General features: G+C 51.9%; 1 protein-coding gene across 3 annotated transcripts; it reads left to right on the top strand.

The window, feature by feature from the left end:
* The first annotated feature begins 1451 nt into the window (after positions 1-1451).
* Positions 1452-26166, top strand: Myh6 (myosin heavy chain 6). 3 transcript variants are annotated; one of them, XM_087912029.1, is made up of 39 exons: positions 1452-1553; positions 2029-2186; positions 2515-2723; positions 3838-3981; positions 4129-4285; positions 4371-4398; positions 4643-4751; positions 4969-5061; positions 5787-5850; positions 6076-6174; positions 6618-6721; positions 6813-6951; positions 7383-7651; positions 7954-8124; positions 9322-9631; positions 10190-10260; positions 10509-10596; positions 10684-10801; positions 10948-11071; positions 11277-11413; positions 14171-14426; positions 14686-14928; positions 15083-15259; positions 15528-15673; positions 15903-15993; positions 17460-17849; positions 18176-18302; positions 18393-18511; positions 18819-19015; positions 19576-19759; positions 19875-20040; positions 20141-20265; positions 21022-21330; positions 21703-21906; positions 23275-23400; positions 23508-23783; positions 24851-24946; positions 25616-25750; positions 26089-26166. In XM_087912029.1, the coding sequence occupies exons 3-39, from the start codon at positions 2523-2525 to the stop codon at positions 26107-26109; spliced, it is 5814 nt and encodes a 1937-aa protein (XP_087768155.1). In that variant the 5' UTR covers positions 1452-1553; positions 2029-2186; positions 2515-2522; the 3' UTR covers positions 26110-26166. The 3 variants fall into 3 exon arrangements, with proteins under 3 accessions (XP_087768155.1, XP_087768153.1, XP_087768154.1); XM_087912027.1 differs by having other exon boundaries at positions 26086-26166; XM_087912028.1 differs by lacking the exon at positions 1452-1553 and adding an exon at positions 1920-1944 and having other exon boundaries at positions 26086-26166.

Raw genomic sequence — 26166 nt, 5'->3', positions numbered from 1 at the left:
GTAGATGGGGTGGAAGCTGGGTGTGAGGGTGGAAGGAAAGCCAGAGTAGGGAAGTCTGGCTTTGTCCCCTGAACACAATGCCTGCTAAAGGCCTAACACCTACGGCCTCTGAGAAATGGCAGCCCTAGAGGACAGGGAGGATCTCTAGGGTTTGAGTGCTTGAGAGTGCCCCAAAGAAGGCATGTGAGCATAAGGCCCAGGAGGGCTAGAAAGGGGTACCAGAGTTCTACCTGGCAAGGGGAAAGTCTGCAGAGCCCCCACCCATGGAATTCGGAGCCTGGGGCCAACGGGTATAAATCTCTGGGCCTGCCAGGCGCCCCAGCCAGCCATAAGCAGCACCTGCATCCTCTGGCAGCTTGGAGGGGCGGAAGGGAGCAACCCCTCACTTACACCCCTCCTCCGTCAGCCCCAGGATTAACACCTCTGGCCTTTCCACCATCCCATGTCCCATCAAGAGTGGAGGGTTGAAGGAGAGTAAAAACCTGTGTGTCCAAACATGGGGGTGCAGATCTATGCATCAGTATGTGTAGAAGCAAGAAAGAAAATCTGCAAGCTTAACTGGGTTAAAGTGTAAAAGGGGTGTGTGTGTGTGTGTGTGTGTGTGTGTGTGTGTGTGTGTGTGTGTGTGTGTCTGAAAATGGGCATGGATGTGCAGCCATTCAGTTCTGTATGTGAAGTTTACTAGTCTGCAAGTTTGTATGTAAATGCCCAAGGCAGAATGGGGTAAGTCCCTCCCATGGTTTAAAGAGATGGGAGAAGCAAGAACAGGATGAAGACTCCATATGTGTCCCAAACCGAAGGAGCAAGGCCTTTAGAGGGTATCTGTCTAGAGACATGGGCAACAGAGACCATAGATAGCATCTGGACAGAGTAAGGAGAGGGAGAGAGAGAGAGGAAGAGGGAAGGAGTGGGAGAAGGAGGGGGGGGGAGGGAGGAGGAAAGAGAGAGAGAGTTCTTTGACTAACAAAGGGAAACTGAGTCTTGCACCTGAACAAGATGCCCTCCCTGAACATTTTGACTCTGACCCCTGGGATCTAGCGCTGTGGAACTCCGGGTGTGAGAGAGTGGGCGAAGCCCCTCAGCCTGGAGCTGTGCAGAAAGCCAGGGTGGAAGGCGAGGGGAGGAAGCCTGTGAGCTGAAGGTAGCGGATAAATACTAGGCCCATGAGAGAAGGTGACCCTTACCCAGTGTGCTCAGTTCACCCTTCAGCTTAAAAATAACTGAGGTAAGGGCCATGTGCGTGGGGAGGTGCGACAGTCTGGGTCTCCCCTCCTCTGCCCATCGGCCCTTTGGGGAGGAGGAATGTGCCCACGGACTAAAAAAAGGCCCTGGAGCTCGAGGGGCTAGGGCAGCAGACCTTTCATGGGCAAACCTTGGGGCCCTGCTGTCCTCCTGTCACCTCCAGAGCCAAGGGATCAAAGGAGGAGGAGCCAGGAGAGAGTGGGAGGGAGGGTCCTCCAGATGGACTCCAAATTTAGGCAGCAGGCACGCGAAATGGGATATAAAGGAACTGGAGCCTCGAGAGCCCTCAGACAGAGATTTCTGCAGCCCAGGTAAGAGGGAGTTTAGAGTGGGGGGCTCTCCAGCCACACCAGACTGTCCCCAGCTAGAAGGAAGCCGCCTTCCCCGGAGATCTATCTGCTAGGATGGCCTTTCCATCAGTCTGGGAAGGTCTCCCTGGCAGGGGTTCCACAGGAAGCATCAGATGACCGGACATCATTCTCCCTTCTGGGCCTGCTTTCCTTATCTTGGTCTTGTCTTGCCTCCTGGTCTTCAGCAAGATTTGCCTTGATGGTGCTTCTCTGCTGTCTCTCTGCCTTTCCTTCTTGTGTGTTCTCCCTTTCCCACCCATTTCTCACTCCCTTTGCCCCCTTCTCATGTTTATCCTTCCTTTCTTTCTATGTCACAGTGCTGGGAATTAAACCCAGGGTTCACACATGTTAGGTAAGCAGTCTACCAGTGAGTCACAGCCTCAACCACGCCGCGTCCTTTCTTATCTGCCTCACTCCCTATCTTGGCTTGTTCTAGCCTAGTCAGGATCTCTGGGTCGGACTCTCCGCCTGCCCGCCGACATCTGCTGTTCTCCATCCACCCTGCCTATTCTTTCTGTCCGGCTGCAGCTCTGTGGAGCCTCATCCCAGCTGTGGTTCAAATTCTTCAGGATTATCTGTGAAAAGATTAGCCAGGTGAGAATGCCCCCAAGTTTTCCCTGCAGACAGCGGGTCATGATTCTTCCAGAAGCCAGGCTACCAGACCTCTCTCCCCCAGCCCCTGCAACCCAGCACCCTCCCTTAACAAACTTTAGCCACTCCTACCCCATACAGACCTCTTGCAGAGGACTTCACAGACAAGGCAGACAGGTTGGGGAGGCAGGCGCTTTACATGGGGCAGTGGTGGCAGATCCTTAGGAACTGGTACAGAAGAGGCAGTGCAGGGGTGGGGTAGGGAAGATGAGGCTACACAGAAGCCTGGCCCGCACCAGGAATGACAGGTCCCTCCCATCTCCCCCATAAGGAGACAAGATGACGGATGCCCAGATGGCTGACTTTGGGGCAGCGGCCCAGTACCTTCGCAAATCAGAGAAGGAACGCCTAGAGGCCCAGACTCGGCCCTTTGACATCCGCACAGAATGCTTTGTGCCTGATGACAAGGAGGAGTATGTCAAAGCCAAGATAGTGTCCCGGGAGGGGGGCAAAGTCACTGCCGAAACTGAGAATGGCAAGGTATGTGCACTATTGGCAAGACAGGGGTGAGGTGGGGCAGCTTTGGGAGAGGGGTCAGGGTGGAGCCATCTCTAGTGGGATCTAAAGAGCCTGAGAAGAAGGTGGGAATGCCAAGGTATGTTCCCTTGAGAAGCCCAGGATCAGAACCTTCTCAGGGGAACCTAAGCAGGTGCATCTCAGGGTAACCCAGAAAGGATGGATGCTGTCTTCCTCCGCAGGGAGGGCTGTAGATTAAGGACCCAAGAACGACATTAAAGACAGACCTCTGTTCTGGCAGTTGCATCCCTCCTGTCTGTGCCTCAGTTTCCCCCCAAGAATCCCCTTTCTCCAATTTCCTTCCCCTAAGCCAAGAGCAGATGCAGGCCCAGATGAGCAGAAAGAGCAGAAATTTTGAACTCAGAGCTAAATCCTAACGCACCTAAATGCCCCCTTTCCCTGGGTGCTCAGTCTACCCATGAGACTCTCACCCTGTCACCAGCAGGGCTCAGGGCTGTGTGCCTCACAGGTTTGCTTCACAAGGATGTGTGGATCGATAGCTACAACCCACAAAGGTTTCTAATCCGTCTTGGTTCAGCCCACTCTGGCCACTATGAAGGCACATCCACTTCCACTGTAAAAACACTTGGATCTCTATTGCCAGATGCTATTGGCATCAGGGCATAGGAAACTGATAGCAACTGAGCCCCAACTGTGACTGATGAGGAGTCCAGAGTTGGGGTGTGCTGCTTTCCCATAGGGGGAAGGTTCTCCTCGAGCCGCGGTGCCCTTGAGAACTGTGTCCAGGAGACAGCCCAAGAGTCACACATGACAAGTGGACCCCGATTCTACAGCCGCTAGTCCCCAGCTTTGCCTTTATATATTTAAAACAGAGATGGTCACTGGATAGGGATGGGGTTGGCAAGAGAAAGAAACCCTAGAATATCTTTAGGACATGGGCAGGAAACCACCTGGGGCCTGAGTCCTAGTGGAGTTAAGAGCAGGAAGCTGGGACCCTTGTCCCCTCAGAACTAGGGGAATGATAGCAAGTCAGAGCTGTGTCCTGGGAAGAGGAAGATCCAACAAGAGCCCACGGGAAAGTGGATCGCCCATCCCATCACCCACTCTCCTTCTCCAGACGGTGACCATAAAAGAGGACCAAGTGCTGCAGCAGAACCCGCCCAAGTTCGACAAGATTGAAGACATGGCCATGCTGACCTTCCTGCACGAGCCGGCCGTGCTGTACAACCTCAAGGAGCGCTATGCAGCCTGGATGATCTACGTGAGTGGCTGCCACACACGGCAGAGGCCTGCACAGTGTCCGCTCGCCCAGCTGATGTGGCCAGGGACACCTCTGACTACTCCTCCCCCCCCCCGCCAGGCCTAGACTCCCCTTATCAACTACACACCATCTTTGTCTTCTGCTCAGACCTACTCAGGCCTCTTCTGCGTCACTGTCAACCCCTATAAGTGGCTGCCAGTGTATAATGCTGAAGTGGTGGCTGCCTACAGGGGCAAGAAGAGGAGCGAGGCCCCGCCCCACATCTTCTCTATCTCTGACAACGCCTATCAGTACATGCTGACAGGTGAGCCTGGTGTCCTGGCCTGTGTCCCCCTCACCCGAGCCCCCACCTAGCCCCCACCCATTGTCTCTCCTCTTCTCTCTTCCAGATCGGGAGAACCAATCCATCCTTATCACGTGAGCAAGCATTTATCTTCCACAGGGGTTTTGGGTGGATTTACCCAGATGATTCTCGGGGTGCCGGTGGGGAAGAGTGCTTTCAGGCTATAATGCAAAGGTATGGGACCTGCTCTCTTCTTAGAAGGCAAATGTTATATGATGCTGGACTCTGGTGGCCAGAGCTAGGACAGCAAGGGCATGCAGAACTCTGTATGAACAATAGTGGAATTCCTGGGTTCTAATTGTCCCTTGTTGCCTCAAGCGGAGAATCCGGAGCAGGGAAAACTGTGAACACAAAGCGTGTCATCCAGTACTTTGCTAGCATTGCAGCCATAGGGGACCGCAAGAAGGACAATCCCAGCGCAAACAAGGTGAGCATGGGCCACAGGCTCCACAGAGGAACTGCAGGGTGGCGAGGAGGGCTTGTGGGATTAGTGCGGAAGGTCCGCCTGGCAGGACACACGTGTGGCCTGAAGACTCATCATCCATCCAGTCCTACTCCGGAGGAGCAGTGTAGGCATCCGGCCATTCAAAACTATCTAGAAGTGAATGGAAGATGAATCCCCCAAACTTCTGATCCTTTCACAGGGCACCCTGGAGGACCAGATTATCCAGGCTAACCCCGCCCTGGAAGCCTTCGGCAATGCCAAGACTGTCAGGAACGACAACTCCTCCAGATTCGTGAGTGATCCTGAACCACTACCAAATTATCTCACCCGAACTTGTCAAGAAAATGATGGCAGTTCTATTTTGTCAACAGTCAACATATTTGGTTGATTATATAACACCTGGGTTTTGAATATCATTAAGTACATGTGTATGCACACACACACGCACATATACATGCACACACACGCACACACATGCACATACACATGCACACACACACACACACACACACACCCTACTGACCCATTCTGGCTCCTTGGTTCTGGGAACCCAGGAAAGAGACCCAAACTCTCCAGAGGTGTGGCAGAGTAGATTTGGGTCATATTTGAAATCTCTTATGAACATTTTCAACATTTCTTCACTTTTCCCCCACACCCTGGGCCTCAAGGCCTGAATTTCTACATGCTGAGCAAGTCACCAACCTCCTTGAGCCCCAAGCCCTTCACTTGGAAAACAGGGGTGCTACCAGCTGCCTTCCAGAACACAGGCAGGATGGGATGAGGTGAAAGCCACAGAGAGGGGCTATGGCATAGAACAAGCCTGGCTGCTGTTTCCCGCCCAGCTTCTCACTGGTGTCTGGGCATGAGCTGCCTTCTAGTTTCGCTGATCCTAAACGACGACATCAAATAGACCATTTACATTCTAGAATCATCCAGGGCATTCTTGGTTGGGCTGACGTCCAAGATGTGAGTCTGTATATCTGACCAGCGCCTTCACGCTGTCTGGTCTACCCACAGGGGAAGTTCATCAGGATCCACTTCGGAGCCACCGGAAAGCTGGCCTCTGCCGACATAGAGACCTGTGAGTACCGCCACACCCGCTCCCGTGCCGCCATACAGCGGCATCTCCTCACTCCCTCTGTCCCTGCCTAGCTCTCTGCCTGCCTTTCGGTGTTAGCATTCTTTCCTGAACCAGTCTTTCCCTGGGATCTTCACCGTGGTGTGGGAGCCTCTCGCTCTGATCCGCTCTATTGCTGACTTGCCTCTCTCCTCTCACTGCCTGTCCTCCTCGCTCTCCTTTCCTCAGACCTTCTGGAGAAGTCCCGGGTGATCTTCCAGCTAAAGGCTGAGAGAAACTACCACATCTTCTACCAGATCCTGTCCAACAAGAAGCCGGAGCTGCTGGGTAAGGCCAACCTGACCATTGCCCACGGCCTCCCCAGAGGCCTCCCCGTGGGCTCCTCCCTTGGCTCCTCTTTCTTCTGCTCCTGTCTTCCTCCTCCCTGTTGGACTGCACCTCTCTGGATGCGTTATCAAGTGCCTTGCCCCTCCTTTTGTCTTTCCTCTCTTGCCTGCCCTGTTGTCTCTCCTCCCTGTTTACTTCCTCCTCCTCTCCACATTTCTCTTTGACCCACTGTCATTCTTCTTCTTCCCTTTTACTGTGGCCTTGGGGATTTTTTTCTTGCGTGTTTTCATTTCTTTTGTATTCTCTCATTGGCCCTCAATGACTGTCCTCTTCTCTACCTCCTCCCTGCCCTATCTCCCTCCAACTCTCCTCCATTCTCTCCTCCTTCCCCTTCTCTACCTCCTTCTCCCCCATCCCCACCTTACCCTCCCTGCTTGGCACAGACATGCTGCTGGTTACCAACAACCCCTACGACTACGCCTTTGTATCTCAGGGAGAGGTGTCTGTGGCCTCCATCGATGACTCCGAGGAGCTTCTGGCCACTGATGTGAGCAAGGCGCCTGGAGATGCCTTTGGGGGTTCTGGAGAGCTCCTGGATCACCCTCCACACAACCTCCATGTCTCTTCCTCTGTCCCAGAGTGCCTTTGACGTGTTGAGCTTCACGGCAGAGGAGAAGGCTGGTGTCTACAAGCTGACTGGCGCCATCATGCACTATGGGAACATGAAGTTCAAGCAGAAGCAGCGAGAGGAGCAGGCGGAGCCGGACGGCACAGAAGGTGTGGGGGAGGTGCAGTGTTGAGGGAACCCTAGGTGCTGCATGGGCTGAAGAGACTTATTGACCTCACATGCAGAGGACAGTCACCAGGAGCTGAATCCTCCATGCTGTGCCCAATGGTTTATTCAACAAGCCTTAAGGAATTAGGTTGGCAACAAAGTCGTTTGGACTATCATACAGAAAGTAGGGGGAACCTGGGAGCAGTATGAGATCAGTAGCCAACGTCTTCACCCAGGGCCAGGCCCTGCTGCCGGGCCTGCCCTTCAGTAAGGTCCCAGGCAGGCTGGAGGAATGGAGGTTTGTGGGATAGAGAGAGGGAGTGGAGGATGTGGTGGGACAAGGCCTGGAAAGTGGACCCACAACCACACTGATCAGAAGTTAATTGGGACGAGGAAGGGAGGCACTGAAATCTCTTCTACTGTCCTTATTCAGATGCCGACAAGTCCGCTTACCTCATGGGGCTGAACTCAGCTGACCTGCTCAAGGGGCTGTGCCACCCTCGGGTCAAAGTGGGCAACGAGTATGTCACCAAGGGGCAGAGTGTCCAGCAGGTGTACTACTCCATCGGGGCGCTGGCCAAGTCAGTGTACGAGAAGATGTTCAACTGGATGGTGACTCGCATCAACGCAACCCTGGAGACCAAACAGCCACGCCAGTACTTCATAGGTGTCCTGGACATCGCCGGCTTTGAGATCTTTGATGTGAGTCTGGAAACCCTGGCCTGCCTGGGACGCCACTTGTCCCTCATCCACTCACTCACTCCTTTGGTCATGTGTGGAGGACCAGCCGTGGGCCAGGCCCAGGATGGCAGTGGGGAGCATATAATGACAGAGCCAATCCCTGTCCCTGCCCTCAGGAGAGGCTCTCCCTTCCCTGTCATGATCTGGGAGGGGACCAGCTATACCTGTGCTGGGCTCCATGTGGGGCAGACACAACCCTAGGCTGACCCCATGGCCACTCAGACCCTCAGTCAGCCTGCCTGACTGGCTGTCACACCCTCCAGTTCAACAGCTTCGAGCAGCTGTGCATCAACTTCACCAACGAGAAGCTGCAGCAGTTCTTCAACCACCACATGTTCGTGCTGGAGCAGGAGGAGTACAAGAAGGAAGGCATCGAGTGGGAGTTCATCGACTTCGGCATGGACCTGCAGGCCTGCATCGACCTCATCGAGAAGGTGTGCCGGGCTCCTGAGCTCTCTTCCCTGACAATTCAGACAAAGTCGTAGTTCCATCTTCTCTACCCTCAGAAAACTACAGTCCCCAGAATCCCAAGCTGCTTCCCAGACCCAGTTTCACCCATTGTGAAGGTCACAGGCACCCACAAGTGTTTTCTTCTTTCCTCAGACATTGAGGAAAGTGTCTTTTCTTTATCCAGTATAAGATGGTCACCTCCCAGGGACTCCTTACCCTTTTCTGTCACATAAGAGACATCATTCATGGAAGGATCCTAGACAGAATCTGGAAATGTTTGTGCTTTCTGCTTGCTAAGAAATGATCAGTTTCTAGCCCATCTTCCCCGTGCCACGGTGACTGCCTGCACTGTGCCTTGCTCTTTGTTACAGGCCACAGCTCAGTGTCCGACCTGCATGCCGTCAGTCACTAACCTCCAAAAATGGGAATTTCCCACAAGCTGAGTCATTGCTTGAACTTTAGACCAAGGTTCTCATCTTCCAGAGACCACAGACTTCCCTAAACTATGAGAGAGGCATGTGTATCTTTCTAGAGTAGTAGTTTCCAGCTTCATCGAATTCAAAAGAATTCTAGCCCCAAGGAAAGCCAAAACATACATTCTTTAAAGGAGAAAAGGGTTTTCAGAATCTAGATTCCGCCCTCACCCGCCCCCGCCAACTTTTGAATTGCTACTGACCGGGATCTGGTTGCCCCTGTAGCCTGTGGACACATATCTCTCCCTAGCCTGAAAAGTAGCTTGTTTCTAGTCTGCAGACCTCGAGGAGAGTCATTAGGAACGCATACCTATTTTGATATTGGGGGAAAAATTATGTGGGGTAGTTCCAGATGCAATAGGCTAATTAAGAATATTATCAGCCAAGCAGTGGTGGTGCATGCCTGTAATCTTAGCACTTGGGAGGCAGAGAAGAAGGATTTCTGTGAGTTCAAGGCCAACCTAGTCTACAGAGTAAGTTCCAGGACAGCCAGGGCTACACAAAGAAACCCTGTCTCAAAATAATAATAATAATAATAATATCAATAATAATAACAATAACAACATCTTCCTATTTTGGGCCAAGAGGCTCTGCCCAGGCACCCTCATTGGCAATGCGTGTGTGTAGGGTCTTCCTCTCAGAGTGTGGGACTCCAGAAAGCTGGAAGTGTAATCGGGGATTCTTTCTCTCCTTACTCTACTCTCTCAGCCCATGGGCATCATGTCCATCCTGGAGGAAGAGTGCATGTTCCCCAAGGCCTCAGACATGACCTTCAAGGCCAAGCTGTATGACAACCACCTGGGCAAGTCTAACAACTTCCAGAAGCCTCGCAATGTCAAGGGGAAGCAGGAAGCCCACTTCTCTTTGGTGCACTACGCTGGCACTGTGGACTACAACATTATGGGCTGGCTGGAAAAGAACAAGGACCCCCTCAATGAGACGGTGGTGGGTTTGTACCAGAAGTCGTCCCTCAAGCTCATGGCCACACTCTTCTCTACCTACGCTTCTGCCGACACTGGTAAGGGAACAACCCCTACAATGGGCTATGGAATTCCCACAGGTGTGGGGTCCAGAGGCAGCAGCCAAGCCCCACCAGCCCATCTGCACTGGCCTGCACCTTCCCCTACCTTGTGCCATGGGTATTGGAATACATGTCTGTCTCCTGAAGACTGGGAGTAGCTGGAGGTCAGCAAAGGTGGCACACACATTTCTGTCAGATGCCCAGCACAGAGCAATGTGGAAAGATTTTAGTACACACTGAGGGTAGTACAGATGAGCCTCCAGAGAACGAAGAACAGGTGTGGTTTGAAATGACTCAGGTGATGATGAAAAGAGTTGAAAACAGAAAGAGCATGAAGGCGGGGTTAGGAGAGGGGAAGGCAGGGCGGTAGTGGTGTTTTCAGAACTCCAGCCTTATCTTAGCCTGCGCTCTCCTTAGCTTCTGGAGGCAGTTACTCCCACCCTCACGGAAAATAGTTTACCCAAGTCACACAACCCCTGAGGACCAGAGCTCTGCCTTGCCCAGGAGCGCATGTGTCTTTAGGTTCTTGCTCATGGGTCCTTCTCATGTTGTTAGGCGACAGCGGGAAAGGCAAAGGAGGAAAGAAGAAAGGTTCATCTTTCCAGACAGTGTCTGCTCTTCACCGGGTAAGAAGGACCCAGAGATCGCAGAACACCTGGAGTGGGTAAACCCGGGCCTCTGTCCTGATGCTCTGTGTGTGGGAAGGGCAGAAGTCAGTTACATGACCATTTTTTGGTATTTAAACACTACATGAAACGGAGCTCACCCTGCTTCCTTTGGGTGGTCCTGGTGATGGAGCCTCTGCAGCGCAGGGCTCAGGGGCCCAAGGGAGGTACGTAAAGTTCCTGATTCCCCCCACTATACGCATATCCAGGAAAATCTGAACAAGCTGATGACAAACCTGAGGACCACCCACCCTCATTTTGTGCGCTGCATCATCCCCAATGAGCGGAAAGCACCAGGTGAGCCATGGGGAAAGTTTTAGTCAGGGGAGGCTGCCTGGCATCCACTTACCCAGAGACTGATCCCTTTCTGCCCTGCTGCCCCAGGGGTGATGGACAACCCTCTGGTCATGCACCAGCTGCGATGCAATGGCGTGCTGGAGGGCATCCGCATCTGCAGGAAGGGCTTCCCCAACCGAATTCTCTATGGGGACTTCCGGCAGAGGTGGGTAAGGGATACCCGGGGCTCAGGGAGCCAGGGGTGGGCTGTTTTGGTGGAACTGGGGGCCTATGATGGCCCTGGAATTCTGCAGGCAGAGCAGATCCACACCCACCCAGAACGCAAATAACTCTGAGAACTTCCCTCCCAAGGTACCGCATCCTGAACCCAGCAGCCATCCCTGAGGGCCAATTCATTGATAGCAGGAAAGGGGCTGAGAAGCTGCTGGGCTCCCTGGACATTGACCACAACCAGTACAAGTTCGGTCACACCAAGGTGAGCCTAGACCTCCACGGAATGGGTGCAGAGCAGGTAGCCATACTGAGTGCTGCAGCTGAGACGGTTGCATTCCTACAGTCAGACCTAGAATGCGCAGGTGGTGGGTACCTGGAAGCTCACTGAACACTCTTCCACCCACCTCTACCCTGGTCACCCTCCCTTGAGGCTGTGCCCCATGCTGGTTCTACCCACTTGCCCACAGGTGTTCTTCAAGGCGGGGCTGCTGGGGACGCTGGAGGAGATGCGAGATGAGAGGCTGAGCCGCATCATCACCAGAATCCAGGCCCAGTCCCGAGGCCAGCTCATGCGCATTGAGTTCAAGAAGATAGTGGAACGCAGGTGAGGCAGGAGTGGAGGGAGGGGTGTCAGATGAGAGGCAGGCCAGCAGTGCCGAACAGTTAGAGGATCTGGTTCAGATCTTTACTCTGCCACTTGCTAGGGATTTGAACAAGTAGATCTACTCCAATAGCTTTCATTTTGAACTATTGTTTTAAAAGCTCCAATGACACTTCAAAAGACTGGATTAACTAAGAAGTCTCACCTAATAACTGTAGATGTATAAACTAGTATAGGATTTTGAAAACCATTTTATTCTCTTTTTAATGCTTGTAGTTTTTCAATTAGATCCATTTATTTATGGGGGTGCTGTGTCACATCTATGAAAGTCAGGGGACAATCCACAGACCTGGGTCTCTCTTTCTACCATTTGGGTCCAAGGGGTCAAACTCAGGTCTGCAGGACTGCAGCTTTTACCTGCTGAGCCCACTCGCCAGCTCTTATTCTCTCTCTCATAAAAAATATGTTACATTTATGTGTTTATTGTGTGTATGCCCGTGTAGGTGGTATGTGTGCATGTGTGTCTGTGCATGAGCCACGGTGCATACAGAGGTCAGAGGACAATTTGCAGGGGTCAGTTCTCTGCTTCAAATGGTCAGTTCCAGGGCCTGAACTCAGGCCATGAGCCTTGACGGCAAGACTCTGCCAGCTGAGCCATCTCACCAGCCCGATTCTTTTTTTTTTTGAATGATTTATTTAACTTTTATGTGCATTGGTGTGAAGGTGTTAGATCCCCTGGGACTGGACTCTCAGACAGCTGTGAGCTGCCATGTGAGTGCTGGGAATTGAACCCAGGTCCTCTGGAAGAGCTGTCAGTGCTCCTAACCGCTGAGCCATCTCTCCAGCCCCCCTATTCTTTTCTTTGAAGTTGAACTATCAGATACTTTTAATTTTTTAAGCTTTTGACAAATTCATACATATATACAATGCATTGTGATCATATTCACCCATTGCCCCTCCCCCAGCACTCCTGCTGACCCTTTTATTCCTAACTCATCCCCTCTTGCCTTCATGTCTTTACTTTTTTTTTAATCAACGCATACTTCTCCATTCCACTCCTGAATACAACACCGCAGAGAAACCCCTTCGCATGTACACCATAAGACAAAACCCCAGTTTTCATAGAGGTCTTAATCTTAAGAGTGGAAACCTGGAGACGATCTCAGCTTCGCTCTAAAGGAGGGTGGCTGAGTAGTATTCTGGCCGCTTGGTGAGATACTATAAAACAGCAAAAATGGCTAAACTTCGATTACATGGTAGATAATATATGTGAACTTAAAAGCCTAAGTCACTAAGGGAAGAAAAGCAAGTCAGACAGCAGACATTCAGTATGACACAGTAGTTATTTACAAAACTCGGAAATAATAAAAACAGAAATACATTATTTTGTTTTTTGTTTTTTGTTTGTTTGCTTGCTTGCTTGTTTGATTTTTGAGACAAGGTTTCTCTGTGCTGCCCTGGCTGTCCTGGAACTCACTCTGTAGACCAGGCTGGTCTTGAGTCACAGAGATCCTCCTGCCTCTGCCTTGCAAGTGTTGGAACTAAAAGTGTATGTCGCCACCATCCCGCTCAGAAATGCACTGATTCAAGCTACTTGTGTATGTTGTTGAAATGTTTTTTTAAAGAAGGAAATGAGGAGCTGGGGAAATGGCACAGTAGCTGTTTACTGTACAAACAAGAGCACTTAGGTTCCGTCTTCAGCAGCCACATGAAAAGTCAGGTGTGGCTGCATAAACCTGGGACCCCAGCAGTGTGGGGTGCAAAGACAGGAGGATCACTCAGGCTGGCTGGATACCAGCCTAACCAAAATGGTGACTCCCAGGTGCAGTGTCTCAAGAGAATAAGGCAGAGAATGACAGAGACACCTAATGTCCTCCTCCAGCCTCTAGGCAAGCATAGGCATGTATACCCACACATGTGTCTATATACAGCACATGCACACACACAAATTTTAAAAAATCGGGCTGGAGAGATGGCTCAGAAGTTAAGAACATTGACTGCTCTTTCAGAGATCCTGAGTTCAATTCCCAGCAACCACATGGTGGCTCACAACCATCTATAATGAGATCTAGCGCCCTCTTCCGGCATGTAAGCATATATGGAAGGAATGTTGTATACATAATAAATAAATAAATCTTTAAAAAAAAAAACCCAAATTTTAAAAAATCGAGACCATGTTTCACTATGCACTCAGGGCTGGTTTGGAACTCACTATGTAGAGCAGGCTGGCCTCCACAGCAGTTTGCCCACTTCTGCCTCCTGAATGGAGATAAAAATGTGGGCACTACCATACGCAGAAAAAAAAATTAAGTAAAAAAATGGAAACCAAGATGGACAGCAGCAATGGCTGCTTCTGGTAGAGGCTCGAGAAGGGTAGAGGGAGGAGCAGACCGCTACCTCCATCTCCTGCTCACGGGGTGGGTTCCCAAAGCCGTTATTTTGCTTTTATGTTTCATGACATATATATTACAGGCATTCTGAGATGTAAAATGTTGCATAATCTGTAACTTATTTGAAGGTCTCCTGAAAATGAAACATTGAGCACAGTAGACAACTCTTCCTTTTGTTGAAATCACCAGGTCATGAATCCCCATTCAGTGTAGAGATCTTGGGTTGGGAGGACTCATGGGGGTGAGGCTACAATGCCCCTTGTCCTTGGCATCTACAAACTTGAGTAGGTGGAGGAAGCCAAAGCAACTGGTACCGTGACTGAGGAGACTTCCTCCTAGCGTTCTTCCTAATTCCGCACTTCCTTGTCAGGGATGCCCTGCTAGTTATCCAGTGGAACATCCGGGCCTTCATGGGGGTCAAGAACTGGCCATGGATGAAGCTCTACTTCAAGATCAAGCCCCTGCTGAAGAGCGCAGAGACGGAGAAGGAGATGGCCAACATGAAGGAGGAGTTTGGGCGAGTCAAAGACTCACTCGAGAAGTCTGAGGCTCGCCGCAAGGAGCTGGAGGAGAAGATGGTGTCCCTGCTGCAGGAGAAGAATGACCTGCAGCTGCAAGTGCAGGCGGTGAGGCCCCATAGCCAGTTAACTTCCCCACCCCACGCTTTGGTCATACTTCCCACAACCCCACACCTCTCCGTACCGAGGAGTGCACCATCTTGTCACATGAGGCCACGCGACTTTCTCTTCCCTCTCTCTCTCTCTGTCTCTTGGATTATTGTCCATCTCATCTCCAGAGTCTGAGAATTCAGAAGCTTCACCCTCTAAAAGACCCGCCATCTTTCTTCTCTTTAATCATTAGCTTCTTCTCTCCCTCCTCCCCCAGGAGCAAGACAACCTCAATGATGCAGAGGAGCGCTGCGACCAGCTGATCAAGAACAAGATCCAGCTGGAGGCCAAGGTGAAGGAAATGACCGAGAGGCTGGAGGATGAGGAGGAGATGAATGCTGAGCTCACTGCCAAGAAACGCAAGCTGGAAGATGAGTGCTCAGAGCTCAAGAAGGACATTGATGACCTGGAGCTGACACTGGCCAAGGTGGAGAAGGAGAAGCATGCAACAGAGAACAAGGTGAGGCCAGCTTCCTCTGGTTCCAAACCACAGTAGTTAGGAAACCTCACAGTAGTTCCAAACCATATTGCTGTAGCCTGGAGGTTCTTCTAGCTGTCCCCAGTGGGTGCCCTTTGACTTAAGGGGAATGTGGGATTTTTTATTTGTTTGGCAGGTGAAAAACCTGACAGAGGAGATGGCTGGATTGGATGAGATCATTGCCAAGCTGACCAAGGAGAAGAAAGCTCTGCAAGAGGCCCACCAGCAGGCCCTGGATGACCTGCAGGCTGAGGAAGACAAGGTCAACACTCTGACCAAGTCTAAAGTCAAGCTGGAGCAGCAGGTGGATGACGTAAGTAGCAAGAACCAAGTTTTCCTTCTCTCAGATCAAGACTTTGTAGTTGGTACCCATAGGTGAGGAGTTCTTCCCTCGGCATCTAACGTCTCTAGCCTCAGGGCTTTCCCGTTGTCTGTGGTTCCTCGTCAGGCATCTCTGAGTCCTTTGTGTTTTCAGGATTTCCATGCAGGCTTGAGGATCAACCCCACCAGACTTCAATTTTAAGACATACACTGTGGATTTCGGCCTCTCCAGCATTTATTCATTTTATTCTCTCCGCCAGCTGGAGGGATCCCTGGAGCAGGAGAAGAAGGTGCGCATGGACCTGGAGCGAGCCAAGCGGAAGCTGGAAGGTGACCTGAAGCTGACCCAAGAGAGCATCATGGACCTGGAGAATGACAAACTTCAGCTGGAAGAAAAACTCAAGAAGTATGACCTGTGGTGGGCAGGAGGGACTGATGAGGGAATCTGGCCTGGTAACCATGGTACAGAGAGCTGTATTTCCACTGGTTTGGTTGCCTTGGTCACAGTGGAAGGGAGAGCCACCAGGCTGCTCCCCTTCACTGTCAGGGCCAGGACCGGGTTCTGGCATAAAGCAATAAAAAGAAACAGGCCCAGTGAAAGAAAAATCACCAGTCCCATGTCCGTTCCTCTCCAGGAAAGAGTTCGACATCAACCAGCAGAACAGTAAAATTGAGGATGAGCAGGCGTTGGCTCTTCAGCTGCAGAAGAAACTGAAGGAAAACCAGGTGACCTTCTTCCCAGTGTGGCCAAACGGAGTCAGAGCCTGGAGGCTGGGAAGGCTGTTTAAGGTTCTAGACAACATCTGGGATTCCAGGCAGCCCAAGACCCAAGCATTCTTCAAAACAGAAACCCCAGCCTTCCCACAACTGAGAAAGAATATGTCATCTTCTTGGAAAGCTGTTTGGGGAAGAATCATACCTAGAAATAGGGCTTCTTTTTCCCAAGATGCACTCTGCCTGTTGAGGGCTCCTCTGATCCTCTCGGCTCCCCCTCTGCACAGGGGTGAGGCAAGCCCTCACAGAGCCCCCTCCCATAAGCTGCTTCGTTCACAGTCCTTGGGTACTAACCTCAACCTCTACCACAGCCTAGCACCCACAGGCATCCTGGAGTAAGTCACCTATCCTCCATTATAGTCGATAGTCTTCTCACTGTACTATGGCAGTAAGGCTGTAAATGAAGGCTTATCCACATTCATGAATGGTTTGTTCTCCCATCCTCTTGGGTTAGCCAGAATACTGAGCCATCCCCGGGATCTTTGGCCTCTTGAAGATAGCAATGTTGTTATCCTCACTAGGTCTTGGCTCTGGGCTACAGCATCTCCCCTTTAGTGTAGGCACTGAGCGTCAAGTCCCAGCTTCGCCATCTTGAGAGTAGAAGTGGAGATCCCCTCTTTCCCACCCCAGGAGTCACTCTGTGGTCCATTAAAGTTGTCCATTACATCAAAAAATGGGACCCCCCAGATCTTCCCTACAGAGACAAAGTCCAAAATGATAAGTGGGGCACTCTCCGATTCTAGCCAAGACCAAGACAAGGCTACAACAATGAGGTGGGGGTATAGAGAAGAGGGCACCTTGCGGGCACATGGCTGGCTTGGGGAGCAGCAGCCAGGCTAGAACTCAGGCGTGAGCATAACTAAGGAATCCACGAAGAGCGAGGAATGCATTTGATTAGGCTTCATGGTTAACTCAGATAACCACAACAGTATTTGCACCGGAGAAAGCTTGCTGCAAATGTTTATAAAGACATGAACACTTACTTTCATGCATTACGGTTAGTGGAGCAGAGTCGGGTGAAACTGTGGTTTCTTTGAGGTTCATAATCTCATGGGGTCTCAGGATCCCCCTCCAAGCCCAGATGCTCAGCACTTAGGCTGCAGATTCTCAAGATGAGTCTGGGATGGTTTTAGGAAATTCTCAAGACTTTGGCATCAGCTGAATTCCTAATGATAGACAGTTCAAGTTCGGGTGTTTAGCAGCACCCCTTGATTCTACTTACAGCTGCCATAGCATCCTCCACCAAGTCCACATGATTAAAAATGTCCCCAGGCATTGCCCACTGTACCCAATGGCTGAAAACCAGTGCTAGAGACCTAGTACCTGTGAGTCTTTCAGAGCTCTGGGGTGAGGGACATCAGGAGGCCCTCAGTGGAGGGGTCCAGGAAGCCGGTCTGAACCTCTGTGTCCCTGACTAGGCACGCATCGAAGAGCTGGAGGAGGAGCTGGAGGCCGAGCGCACAGCCAGGGCCAAGGTGGAGAAGCTGCGCTCAGACCTGACCCGCGAGCTGGAGGAGATCAGTGAGCGGCTGGAGGAGGCCGGTGGGGCCACGTCTGTGCAGATAGAGATGAACAAGAAGCGTGAGGCCGAGTTCCAGAAGATGCGGAGGGACCTGGAGGAGGCCACCCTGCAGCACGAGGCCACAGCTGCGGCCCTGCGCAAGAAGCACGCGGACAGCGTGGCCGAGCTGGGGGAGCAGATCGACAACCTGCAGCGTGTGAAGCAGAAGCTGGAGAAGGAGAAGAGCGAGTTCAAGCTGGAGCTGGACGATGTCACCTCCAACATGGAGCAGATCATCAAGGCCAAGGTGGGCCCTCTCAGCCGCCCCCCTCCTCTCCCTTACAGCTGTGCCTTCCTGTCCTCTCTGCCATCTCTTGTCATTCTTATTCCCTTTGTTCCCCATTGGCCTTTGCCTCCTGTCTGCCCTACCTCTCCATAGCCTTCGCCTACATTTTTCTACTAATCTTTCCTTAATTCATGTGCCCTCCAGACTGACAATGTCACCCTCCTGCCCATCCTCTGTGCTCCCTCCATCTCCCTTCCTTCCCCTGGTCTGGGTTCACACAACTCCCCTTCCCTGCCAGTCCTAGCCCTTCCCACACTCACCTTTCATCTGCTCCTCACGACCTGTAGGCAAACCTGGAGAAAGTGTCGCGGACACTGGAAGATCAGGCCAACGAATACCGAGTAAAGCTGGAAGAATCCCAGCGCTCCCTCAATGACTTCACCACACAGCGAGCCAAACTGCAGACGGAGAATGGTGGGTGCCCCTGACCGTCTCTTCGCCTGACCTTGGTGGGGCTTTGGTTTCCCCGTTCCGTGACCCATGTCCCTGTCATTCCACCTTCAGGAGAGTTGGCTAGGCAACTGGAAGAAAAGGAGGCGCTGATTTCCCAGCTGACCCGAGGGAAACTTTCCTATACCCAGCAGATGGAGGACCTCAAAAGGCAGCTGGAGGAGGAAGGCAAGGTGAGGCCCAGGTGAGGGTAGCGGGGCAGGCTGGATGGCATCCCTGGTCATGACATTAACTGCAGAAATGCTCCTGGAAGCCAGAGATAGTCTATTCCCCTATCTCCCTACCAAATGACCCTTCTAGGTCATTTAATGACTCCTTATTCATAAGGAAGAGAGGTAGGCATATGAAAATCACTCAAGGATGTTGAGAATCCATTTTATTTGTGTGAGTCTGGGCCTTGACCGACACGAATAGACATAAGAACCAGAGGATAGGGAGGCTGGGTTTGCTCTCACCTCCTTGATGCCCACCTCTTCCCAGGCCAAGAACGCCCTGGCCCACGCCCTGCAGTCAGCCCGGCATGACTGTGACCTGCTGCGGGAACAGTATGAGGAGGAAATGGAGGCCAAGGCTGAGTTACAGCGTGTCCTGTCCAAGGCCAACTCAGAGGTGGCCCAGTGGAGGACCAAGTATGAGACGGACGCCATCCAGAGGACGGAGGAGCTGGAGGAAGCCAAGTGAGTCCTCTGTGACTAGTGAGTCCTCTGTGACTACCACCCAGATTTGCAAAGAGAAAGGGGCGGGGCATCTGCTGTGAAGACAGGCAGAGTAGACACAGAAAAGGGCTCTGGAGCGGGAGGATAGAGGAATGGGGAGGACGGGTGAACAGCAGGGGCATCTGAGAGAAAGCCTGAGTCCTGCACACCGGAACATCCCTGATGTATTTCCTTTGACGGGTGAGCTTTTGGCCCGGGTTATACCTGACACTCACGTATAAGACGAGCAAAAAGCTTGTTGGTCAGAGGACCTATCGTCATTCAGCCTGGGGGGAACTTAACCTGGGGGGGGGGGCACTGCCACCCAGTTTGCTGTGGCGGGGGGCGGGGGGGGAGCCTGAGCAGCCTATGCTAGAAGACTCTGTCCTGGGCACCAACAGTCTCACCTCCTCTAGACTGGGGTTCGAGGATCTCAGGGAGCACTGGGGAGAAACTGGGTTTTTCTCATCAACACTGGGAAGAAGGGGATCATGTCAAGGCCTTGCTGCCCCAAGTACAGTCACATACATTCCCCTGGGCAGGAAGAAGCTGGCCCAGAGGCTTCAGGATGCAGAGGAGGCAGTGGAGGCCGTCAATGCCAAGTGCTCCTCCCTGGAGAAGACCAAGCACAGACTGCAGAATGAGATCGAGGACCTCATGGTGGACGTGGAACGCTCCAATGCTGCCGCCGCAGCCCTGGACAAGAAGCAGAGGAACTTCGACAAGGCAGGCAGCATGCACGGGGCTGGTGGGGGCAGTGCCAGCTCAAGGCCAGCGCATTCTCCTTGGAGGCAGGGGAAGGGCCTGGGGCAGCTCTGGACAGTGTGCCCCTGCCCTGCAGATCCTGGCAGAGTGGAAGCAGAAGTATGAGGAGTCCCAGTCAGAACTGGAGTCGTCCCAGAAGGAGGCGCGCTCCCTGAGCACAGAGCTCTTCAAGCTCAAGAATGCCTATGAGGAGTCCCTGGAGCACCTGGAGACCTTCAAGAGGGAGAACAAGAACCTCCAGGGTGTGTGACCGAGGGGCGGGAAGGGCCACAAGGGCAGGGGAGGACCAAGGGTGATTGCACAGCCCTCCAATATTGATCTTTCTGGTCCTCTGATCCTCAGAGGAGATCTCAGATCTGACTGAACAGCTGGGAGAAGGGGGGAAGAACGTGCATGAGCTGGAGAAGGTCCGCAAGCAGCTGGAGGTGGAGAAGATGGAGCTGCAGTCGGCCCTGGAGGAGGCTGAGGTAAAGGGCTGACTCTCCCTGCACCCTCCAGGCTGTCCCATTGTGTCCTGCCTTACAGGACACCCTGATCCAAAGAGAAACCTCTCTTGGCTCCCGTTCTTAGTAGAAGATCACGTACCCAGTAACCATAACCGCCTCCAAAGCTAAGGTCTTCACACTGGACAATGCCACGGTCTGATTTTAGGGCAGAAGGTTTGCTTCCCAGTTGGAATCTGGCCATCATAATGACAGCTCAAACGGCTGGGGAGGAACTCAGGCTCCAGAGCCAAATGACCTGGGTTTGAACCCTGGTGTGAGACTGTCTGTGTGTCTTGCTGTCCTCATTGGTAAGGTGGAATTGATATATACACCTCATAAGACTGTGTGTATAATTATTATGAAGATGGAGCAAGATAGCACATTCAAGGATTTGTTATATATTAGCCATTGTAACTGTGCTTGTCTACGAAGCCACAGGGCTATAGAAACTTCAACCTTTTCTATGGTTTTATTTTGGCGGGTCAGGACTCCTGCTGTGTTAGTCCCAAAGGTCTGGTGACTGAGAAGTCAGATTCTTTCCTTTTCAGAGGACAGTCTAGGAGTCAGGATGCTCTAAGGGTCCAGTATTCCCTCTCTCACAGCAGTCTGGGTACAGGGCCTATCGCCACAGTTCCTTTCTTGGTCACAGTCCTGGTTAAAGTCTGTTATTCTCTCATCTCCAACACCCAACCTAATTCAGCCCTGATTACCCATCTCCAACTCCTCTTCCCTTTCCAGGCCTCCCTGGAGCACGAGGAGGGCAAGATTCTCCGCGCCCAGCTTGAGTTCAACCAGATCAAGGCAGATATCGAACGGAAACTGGCCGAGAAGGATGAGGAGATGGAGCAGGCCAAGCGCAACCACCTGCGGGTGGTGGACTCCCTGCAGACCTCCCTAGATGCAGAGACGCGCAGCCGCAACGAGGCCCTGCGGGTGAAGAAGAAGATGGAGGGCGACCTCAACGAGATGGAGATCCAGCTCAGTCAGGCCAATAGAATAGCCTCAGAGGCCCAGAAGCACCTGAAGAATGCCCAGGCCCACTTGAAGGTAACAGAAGCCAGGGCTCTCAGAAGGTGGTGAGTCAGAGTGAGTGTAGTGCCCAGAAAGATGCGAAAAGGTCTACAACCGAAACATTTTATTCCAATCTTGTCTGATCTTGGAAGCTAAGCAGGGCTGGGCCTGGTTAACACTTGAATGGGAGATAGTAAAGGAAGGGAATAACTGGGTTAACAAATACGAGAATGTAGGAGCCACCTACCTCCTGGACCAGAGCCTCAGGACTATAGAATAAACAATAAAATGGGTATTTACCTTCCTATTGACAAGAGGCTGTTTGGATGGGATGGGTGTGCCAGACCCAAACTGGAAGGTTTTGATGGCATACGATCTAGGCCCTTTCCCATCATACTCTCCCCATAGGACACCCAGCTCCAGCTGGACGATGCCGTCCATGCCAACGACGACCTGAAGGAGAACATTGCCATCGTGGAGCGGCGCAACAACCTGCTGCAGGCCGAGCTGGAGGAGTTGCGGGCTGTGGTGGAGCAGACAGAGCGGTCTCGGAAGCTGGCGGAGCAGGAGCTGATTGAGACCAGTGAGCGGGTGCAGCTGCTGCACTCCCAGGTGAGGGGGTGCCCTGTGCAGAAACCCACTGAGTGTCGGAACACAGGACAATTTTAGAACAAGTCAAGCAGGATTGCAACGTATCTAACTTCTTGGGTCCACTCTCATCTCTTGGTAGCAGCTGGGAGAACTGTTATCTTGAGAAAGAGAAATAGACTCAGAAGCTAAGTATGCCATGACCAAGTCACAAATCTGGGCACCATGGACTCCATTTTGTCATCTGATAGTCTTGGCCTAGAGGGCAGCCTCCAGCTTGATTTGTAAAGATAGGAGCTTGGGAGTTTATAGATGTAACTGGGGCTGGAGAGATAGCTCAGCAGTTAAGTGTGTTTACCGCTCTTTTGCAAGACCTAAATTTGGTCCCCAGCACCCAAGTCAGGTGTCCCACAATGTCCTATAACTCTGACCCCAGAAGATCTGAAGTTTTGGCCTCTGAGGGCACCTGGACTCACATGTGCACACACACACACACACACACACACACACACACACACACACACACACTGGGACATTTTAAGAACCGTGACTACATCTTCTTGCCAGGTAAACTGCAGAGGACGCCACTTTATACACTTCCACTGTATCTGGTTCTACTCAGAGCGAGTGTGCCACATTGTTGCGGTGCTTTGTGTGATTTTGTTCCATAATTAGCATGTGTGTAAGTGACACCATCCCCTGACTGTACCCTCTCTCTCCTTTCGTCAAGTTCCTCTAATTATAATCATTTCTAGTTATTGTTCCTTAAAATCTTTTCATTTCCTCTGGAGCACTACCCTGTTCCATACACAAACATGTATTACTAAAGGGTGACACTCCAGACCTTGGAGTCTGGAGCCTTTCTTCAGAGCTGAGTAATTTCCTGGACCATATTCATTCTCATGAGGAAAGGAAAAGTAAGGAATATTCTGAAAGCTAAGCTTGTTTAACTTTTATTTGTGTAGTATGCACATGTATGGTCACGGCACATGTGTATATAAGTGTGCATGTGTGTAGAAGTCAAAGGTTATCCCTGGGCATCTTCTTCTTCTTCTCTCTTGAGAGAAGGGAGACCTGAGTGTGGAGCTCACCAACTGGCTGGACCGGTTGATGAGCTTCATCTGCCTCTAACCTCCCGGCACTGGGTTTACAGATGTGCGCCACTGCCACATCAGCTTTCCCGTGGCTTCTGGGGTCTGAACTTAGGTCGTGTTTGTGTGGCAGGTACTTCACTGACTGAGCCATCTCCCCAGCCTTAGACGGACGGCTGCTGCTGCTGTGGCCTCCTCCTCTCCCACCTCTTCTTCCGATGACACCTTCTAGTTTTCTCTGAAAAAACTATGGAACCAAGCGATAAAGATGTATCTCATAGTTTTCTCTATTCATTTCTAGAACACCAGCCTCATCAACCAGAAGAAGAAGATGGAGTCAGACCTGACCCAGCTCCAGACTGAGGTGGAAGAGGCAGTGCAGGAGTGTAGGAACGCGGAGGAGAAGGCCAAGAAGGCCATCACAGACGTGAGTCCTCTGCCCTGCCTACCCACTCCAGGCCAGCATCTCCCCAGCCTGCTCAGTGAGCCCACGAGGACCTGAACAGACCACGTGCCCCCTCCTCCCGTGCACAGGCCGCCATGATGGCGGAGGAGCTGAAGAAGGAGCAGGACACCAGCGCCCACCTGGAGCGCATGAAGAAGAACATGGAACAGACCATCAAGGACCTGCAGCACCGGCTGGACGAAGCCGAGCAGATCGCTCTCAAGGGTGGCAAGAAGCAGCTGCAGAAGCTGGAGGCCCGGGTTCGGGAGCTGGAGAATGAACTGGAGGCAGAGCAGAAGCGCAATGCAGAGTCGGTGAAGGGCGTGAGGAAGAGCGAGCGGCGCATCAAGGAGCTCACCTACCAGGTCGGGAGAGCACATCAGGACAGAGCAATGGCTTTTCTAGCCCACTTCTGGGCTCAAACAGGGCCCTTCTGGGCTGAGCCATCCCTCATTAAGGCCAGGCACCACTTCTCACCAGCACCTCTAGGGCTCTCTGCAGTTTCTCGGACGGTTTCTGGAGGCAGTTCAGCTTGAACCCAGGGATTTCTGCATGAACAGAGACCCCTGTTTTCCCAAACTATTTCACGCAACATTTTCTCAGGGTTTTTTTTTTATTTCAAAGCACTACAATGAATGTTTCAGAATAGTCCAAAAAATTGTTCTACCCTCTGCCAGCCAGACACAAAGAAATGCCATATGGCACTTGAGGAACAAGAGTCAGTTCATGGGAGAAAACAGATCCCCTGTAGAACTGGTGGGACAGCTAAGGGAAGCCAAGGCCTTAGAGCACCCTCTCAGAGTGTCGAGAACTCCAGTTGCACAGCTGACATTGGCCAGTGACTTGCTGGTCTCGGTTTCTGGGAAGAGAATGTTAAGGAGATGGGTAAATGGGTCCATTTAAAAAGTGGATACAAGAGGCACAGGGACAAAAGTACAGGGGCCTCCTAGAGCATCAAATGACATGGAGACAGGACTAACTAAGGGTCATCAGAGCCACTGGCCTTGCTGCCCAAATTCTGACTTGTTAATTAGAAAAATCTAGACAACAACAACACCAGCTTTTCTTCTGCTTTCTTTACTACTCCTTTTTCGGTCACCTTAGAACCATTGGCCGGAATTGCTCATGTTGCTGCAAGGCGACCTCTATCCACCAGATGGAGGCCAGCAGACCCTCTCCCTCCATATGTCCACATTAAGTAGTTCCCTGTGGCTCTGAGAACCTCCCTCCACTCACAGCACCCCAACACTCATTAATTTGTGGGTCCCCGACTAAAATCCTCCTTGATGTACAAAGAGAGACAGCACCCCTTGACAGCCACTGGAGGGAGAAGCAGCTGAGGCCTGGGGAGAAGGGAACGAGGGAGGAGGAAATGATGATTGCACTTGCTCCTCTCTCCCAAAACTGGCTTTTCCCTCCCATCCACCTTCAGACAGAGGAGGACAAGAAGAACCTGATGCGGCTGCAGGACCTGGTCGACAAGCTGCAGCTGAAAGTGAAGGCGTACAAGCGCCAGGCTGAGGAGGCGGTGAGTTGATAGTTTTCTCTCCCTCTTTTATCAACACACCTACTAGTGAGAGCCAGTATCTGCCATGGTGGGGCCTAGACAGGGTTCTGCTCTAGCCTTCAGGCCAGGCAGTTCTCCTGCATGTCTAGTATAATCAGACTGTATCTGGTACCCCAAGTTCAAAACCCAGTGCTGTATGAGCCCTGTGTCTGTCCACTCGTTGCTTAGAGCCCACATATATCAGGCCAAGCGAAAAACAGGGACAGAACAGGGGCAGGTGCCGCTGAGGACAGGAGAAGACCAAGAGTTGGAACTGGGACTGGAAGGGAACCAGTTAGACACAGAGCAAAAGAGAAGAGATCTAGCTGGGCAGAAATGGTGCGTGCTGTGTGGGTGAGCCCTGCTGTGAAGAAATCCCCCAAGGCATCTATCTGAGGCATAGCTGGAATAGATGTAGTGAATCTGAATTCTGAGCAGGTACACCAGGCAGCATGGGCTGGTTCATTGCGGGCAGTAGGTGCCCGTGAAGGATCTTCAGCACAGAACCAGTTTGAGGAGGGTACAATACAGGACATCCCTGGGAGGGTTGTTGCAGGAGCTGGGTGAGGAGTGGTTCAGGAACAGGGACCATGAGAATCTGGGAGTCCGTGGTTCTCACCCCACCCTTCCATCCCATTTGCCTGCCCACAGGAGGAGCAGGCCAACACCAACCTGTCCAAGTTCCGCAAGGTGCAGCACGAACTGGATGAGGCAGAGGAGAGGGCAGACATCGCCGAGTCCCAGGTCAACAAGCTGCGGGCCAAGAGCCGTGACATTGGTGCCAAGGTGGGTTCCCCTGAGATTGCTCTCACCAGGATGTCCCTGCATGCATGATGCTCTGCACAGCTATATGTATATCCTGCATGCATTTAGATGTCTAGAGAATAGGGAAAATGGAAACTTGAGGGTCCCACAGACACCTAAACCTGAGAACCCACTCTCGCACTCACAGCAGCCCTAGGTCTGTATTCTAAACCACACACAACCCTGTCCTAAGACTTCAGTTTAACCCTGAGATACCCCTATCTTTCCAAGGGTGTCTTCTAAAAGCTACCGAAATCTCTAGGGATTCCTTTCAGACCATCTTGCCCTCGCCCTCACGCCTCTTATTGCCTTTTCAGCAGAAAATGCACGACGAGGAATGATGCCGCCTGCAGAGCCTTGCTATTGCCAGCCCACAATAAACACGAATACCTACCTGA

Source organism: Myodes glareolus, chromosome 12, assembly GCF_982192425.1.
Source record: "Myodes glareolus chromosome 12, mMyoGla1.1, whole genome shotgun sequence".
Classification (NCBI taxonomy): Eukaryota; Metazoa; Chordata; class Mammalia; order Rodentia; family Cricetidae; genus Myodes; species Myodes glareolus.
This window is presented reverse-complemented; position numbering and strand designations above follow the sequence as displayed.

Coding starts and splice junctions, on each gene's coding strand:
- Myh6 (XM_087912027.1), top strand. CDS start 2,523: ATGACGGATGCCCAGATGGCTGACTTTGGGGCAGCGGCCCAGTACCTT. Junction 18,303..18,392: donor CAAACTGCAGACGGAGAATG/GTGGGTGCCCCT, acceptor TTCCACCTTCAG/GAGAGTTGGCTAGGCAACTG. Junction 25,751..26,085: donor GCCGTGACATTGGTGCCAAG/GTGGGTTCCCCT, acceptor TTGCCTTTTCAG/CAGAAAATGCACGACGAGGA.